General features: G+C 35.1%; 1 protein-coding gene across 1 annotated transcript; it reads right to left on the bottom strand.

Annotated features, from left to right (window-relative positions):
- Positions 1-745: 745 nt before the first annotated feature.
- Positions 746-4,494, bottom strand: LOTGIDRAFT_175476 (hypothetical protein; the record flags this gene model as incomplete). Its single annotated transcript, XM_009056696.1, has 3 exons — positions 746-1,008; positions 3,686-3,837; positions 4,490-4,494. The coding sequence occupies 3 exons, from the start codon at positions 4,492-4,494 to the stop codon at positions 746-748; spliced, it is 420 nt and encodes a 139-aa protein (XP_009054944.1).
- Positions 4,495-4,986: the final 492 nt, after the last annotated feature.

Genomic DNA, 4,986 nt, shown 5'->3' on the forward strand with positions numbered 1-4,986 from the left:
TTGAAATTCAGTTGTTTTCCTGTTAAAAGGCAGAAATGAAGTGCAAAATTTGACCGTACCATATTATTTACATTAGTGAAGTCTCTGTGCACATCGTCGCCTATATAGAAAGTCTATGATAGTTGAAATGTTGCTGTAACTACTGCAGTCTAAGCACAGAAAGGTGTGTAAAAATGTATAAATCGTAAAAAAAGAATTGATATTTCGATAACAAACTGGGACTTTGCTTCCGCAAAATAACCATATAGACAATGCCGAGTTGAACCAATTCACACAGTCAATCAGAAGACAGATCATTACAGTTTTTATTAAAATGTAAAGCAGATGTGAACGAGCCTAGTGAACTTGCCATTTACAAGACACCTTCACTCAATATTACTTGAAGGTGCTGGAACCCATGGAAATCTGTATTTCAGTATTCTCAGTTCAATACTTTGTTTAAGTTTACTATAAGAAGCTTGATGGGCAGTTATATTTCAGAGAGCAGCTGCAATTGAACATGGGTAGTTTCAGATTAACCAGGGGAGCATCGCTATATATAATTTTCACACCAAGGTATCTTACAGCTTGCCAAAAAACACCACCACTCGGTAGCATACTCATGGTCACAATATTGGTAGTTACTGTATGTGTGCATGTTAATAACTGAATGCAACATGTCTAACTCAAATTGGCTGTATCAGCTGGTGACACATATAACGTGGTTTTGTTTACAAGAATGAAGAGGATCTTCGAAATAAATATCCTACCCTAATTTGTTCCAGCCTTCAGGGGCTGAAGTTGAACATCTCCATGACGAATCAGTAACCACCCCATTAGTAAAAGAGCCTCGAATTCCTGCGATCCCATCCTTATTCCGACAATCGAATGCCAGGATCAAAGATGTATCCGGAAAAGAAACTGGATAAGAGACTGAACATGTGTCTGTACTAGTTTCAAGCTGACCATCAACAAAGAACTCTGCGAAATTATCACATGTTACTCGTCCAGAGACAACATCGCCATTTACTGAAAATATAATCAAAATCAATATTGGGCTCATTTTAGAGAGCGGTCTGGAAAAAAATACCATCTATCTGGGACCTGGGAAATTAGGGAGAGGGGTTTTGCTTTTAGGCTGCTAATAATAACATCAATTAGATGTTACACACGAATGAGCTTTGACAATGGCAAAGCCCATTACGCCCAGACAAAAGATGGGCGTATATTGTAATCACCCTGTCGGTCCGTACGTACGTCCGTCGGTCCGTCAGTTCACATTTGGTTCGTGCTCACTCTACAGGCTACAATTCTTTACAGATTCTTTTGATTTTGATTTTGTGTGTCAATGTCATTATGAAGATGATATCTATCGAATTTCGTGATGATCGTGTCTGACTTGACGTTTCACTCTATTAGCAATATTGTGCAACAATTGTTTACAGATTCTTTTGATTTTGATTTTGTGTGTCATTGTCATTATGAAGATGACCCCTATCGATTTTCGTGATGATTGGATAATCGTTCAATAGTGTTATATTTATATCTATTAGCTATATTGTGCAACTCATCCACCTTTCTTCCCTTTTATCGTTACACAAAGCAGATCCATGAATTTCCCAAACATAATATAAGAATATAAAGCTATAAGTTCATTGGAAATATGGTAGGTCTTCTGACATACACAAAAAACTTTTGATTCTCGCCCTCGAAAATGCGATTCCCATCATTCTGCTTGAGTTTTCGACAATTTTTTCTTCTCAAATCAACGAAAGCCCCTAGCCAAAAACATATGATCGCATATTGGTCGCATATCATCACTTAAGGTAGTTAAAAAAAAAATGAATACTTGTTATTTCCCTTCAAGCATTTTATTGCATAATATTGTCTTGTGTTTTGTTATATGTGCTCCTTGCTTCTATATGTCATTCAAATCTTATTCCCTTTAATTATTTACGAATCATTTACAACCAAGTACCACATTATTTGTAGGAAAATATAAAAAATTGAATTACAAAAGGGGAGCTAACTTACATGGACCAACTAATGCTGTAACTGTAGGACTTTGAATGCAAATTGGACATTACACCGTGCGCAAAAAATATCGTTTATTCTAAAACCTACATTTTTATTATATATTTTATTATAATGTTAATATTTGTCAAATTATTCTTAAATTTTATTTCCAAATTATGCCACAAATAAATTGCATCACTTCCGCATAAAGTAAAAAATTGCTTTTAACTTCCAGTTCAATTTTTGCAAATTTATTTCGTTATTTAAGTTGCCTACTGTGGCAACATTTTATTCACATTCCATTTAGCAAATTTGCACGTTTGCAAAGTCCCACTCTGTGCCACGTGTGGCTCTAGTTTATCTATTTGTCATTATGTAGAGTCTGGTTTAATTAGAGTATTGTAACTTTGTAGATTTAAGAATAGATTAATTAATATACAGAACACTTGTCGTCCAAGTGGGTTGGGAACCCCTTTCTATGGTAAGCTTATAATTAACTGAAGTAACATGGTTTACCTGTATCCATTTAGTTCATATATATATATATATATATATATATATATATATATATATAGTTTTAACTACTGTACATTTGTTCTAATATGAATTTCTGTCATAATTTCTATTACACAACAGTCCTGTATCTATTTGTGTAGACGCAATATTTAATTGGATCATCGTATGTCTAAATTCCATGCCCCCGCCCAAACCCCACATGTGGATAATCATCGTATCGTTGTTAAAGGAACATGCCAAGGTAAGTAAAGTAAATAAACCGAAGCCCCGTGTGCTACAGGCATTGCATCGATCATTGGAAATCAAAAACTGGTAGGCCCATCCCACTCATTGCATACTACATGGTATTGATCGTCCTAATTAGCACAATAAGGTACAGATGAGTAGAACGTAGAAGAACGGTTCTAATGATAGTGATGTGTTCTTCCTTTAAATACTACTATGATACACTTGGGCTCCCCTAGAAATACGATGTTGATTGAATCAATCTATTTTCGTTAAATTATTTTATTCAGAACTTAACGTTAAAATTAGCAGAGAGTTCAATCTTACTAATTACAGTTTGGTAAATGATACAGATGTTCGCACCTTTGTTGACTCTCATTTAAACCAGTTCCAGGTGCACAAGGCATCGATACGTAGGTTCCATGTACACATTGCCTAAATCGCTTGCAGTCATTTGGATCAATGACAAGAGTTGTGTCCCCCGGAACACAGGTTGCTATAAAACAGTAAATGAAAAAACAGTGATGATCTCCATTCTTTTAAGAATATAACTATAATAACATATGATTGATTGTGTATATTAGATACTAACAAACTGTCAAATGATACAACAGAACGCAGTCAGAGACACGAGAATATATAATATACACAAAGAGTTTTTACAAGTAAAATAGTTAAAAACATATTAAAAAGTGGAAGAGGGGAAGGGACAAAGCCACTGCCAAAGATATGTTTGACACACAATACACAGTATAGAAGGCACCTGGACAGATTCAGATCAAATTAATATTTGTCGCTTAATGTCCCCGTCAGACCGGACTGAGATCATTTACGATCCTACGACGACTAAAAATGCGAAAAAAGCCCCTAAATAATATAATATTTAACATATCCCCATATCACGGACTATGCAATAATGATGCGTTCCAACAACGCTGTGCAAACATACCTGGGTGTAATCTTCGTCTGCAGTAAACTTGTGTATCAGAAGTATCACCAGCAGTCCAAATCCATTTAGCTTCTCTGGGTATATCTGTTGGGTTGTTTCCCCAGGCGCTGTGTGTCTGTATAGTGGCGTCCTGCCAGTTACTATCATCAAATCTAATAGATTAACATTAATTAAAGGTTAAAAACAATGCTGAGATACGGTTATGAGAAAAAGATAATAAACGAGAACAACTCGTGGTACTGAGTGGGACTTTGCTCTTGTGCCAATTTGCTAGAGAATCTACAAAAATCAACGTTCTTAGCCAATTAGGTCACGTGCTAAAGGAGTCAAAAGTTTTGAAAAATTCTTTTTCTGGAAGTTTGTGAAAGTAGAAGTCAGACATCAAATATTAATGTATCAGTAGATTGCGAAATTAATGACCTTTGACCTTGTTAAGGGGAAGGTCATTTAAGGTCAAGGTCACTAGATATCAGTCATCAAACTTTTAAACTTTTAAACTTTACGAACGGAAACCGGAAGATGACGATGAACATCAAATATGAAGCTATTATTCTTTAGCCAACGTCAATGATTTTCGATCTACAAAGGTCAAGGTCATCAAAGGTAAGGTCAAAAATTGAGAATATGTAAACTGTAAACCCTGTTCCATTTTTTTTTAACTACGAAGCTGAAACAACTGACCCTTTTACACAAAATGGCCAAAGGGGTGAGGTAATTTTTTTTGAACAAATGTATTTTATACAAGTTATACCCCTGATTAAAATGTAAATAATAAGTAATTTAACCCTAATATGCCACGCCCACCTCATTTTTGGCACAAGTTAATTTTAATTTTGCTTTAAAACAAAATGTAACATATCACTGGAAAAAGCATGGCAACCAAATTAAGAATCCGAAAAAGTAAACCTCTAGGTTAATTAGGTCACGTGGTACAACAGTCTAAAGTTGCGAATTTGGCTGTTTTCGGACAGCTATAAAACCGGAAGTACAAGTCGGAGGTCCAATGTCAAAGTATCAACTGATAGCCAATATCAATAACCTTTGACCTTATAAAGGTCAATGTCACTTTCGGTCTGAATTTTCTTTTTAAATCGGCTGTAGAATTTTATTTGCTAAAGATCAGCTAAATTTTGTTGACCTACATAAATTATACCGAAAGTTATTCAACCAGAAGTAGATTTGAAATTCAGTCGTTTTCCTGTTAAAAGGCAGAAATGAAGTGCAAAATTTGACCGTACCATATTATTTACATTAGTGAAGTCTCTGTGCACATCGTCGCCTATATAGAAAGTCTATGATAG

The sequence above is a fragment of the Lottia gigantea genome (genome assembly GCF_000327385.1).
Source record: "Lottia gigantea unplaced genomic scaffold LOTGIsca_287, whole genome shotgun sequence".
In the NCBI taxonomy this organism is placed as follows: domain Eukaryota; kingdom Metazoa; phylum Mollusca; class Gastropoda; family Lottiidae; genus Lottia; species Lottia gigantea.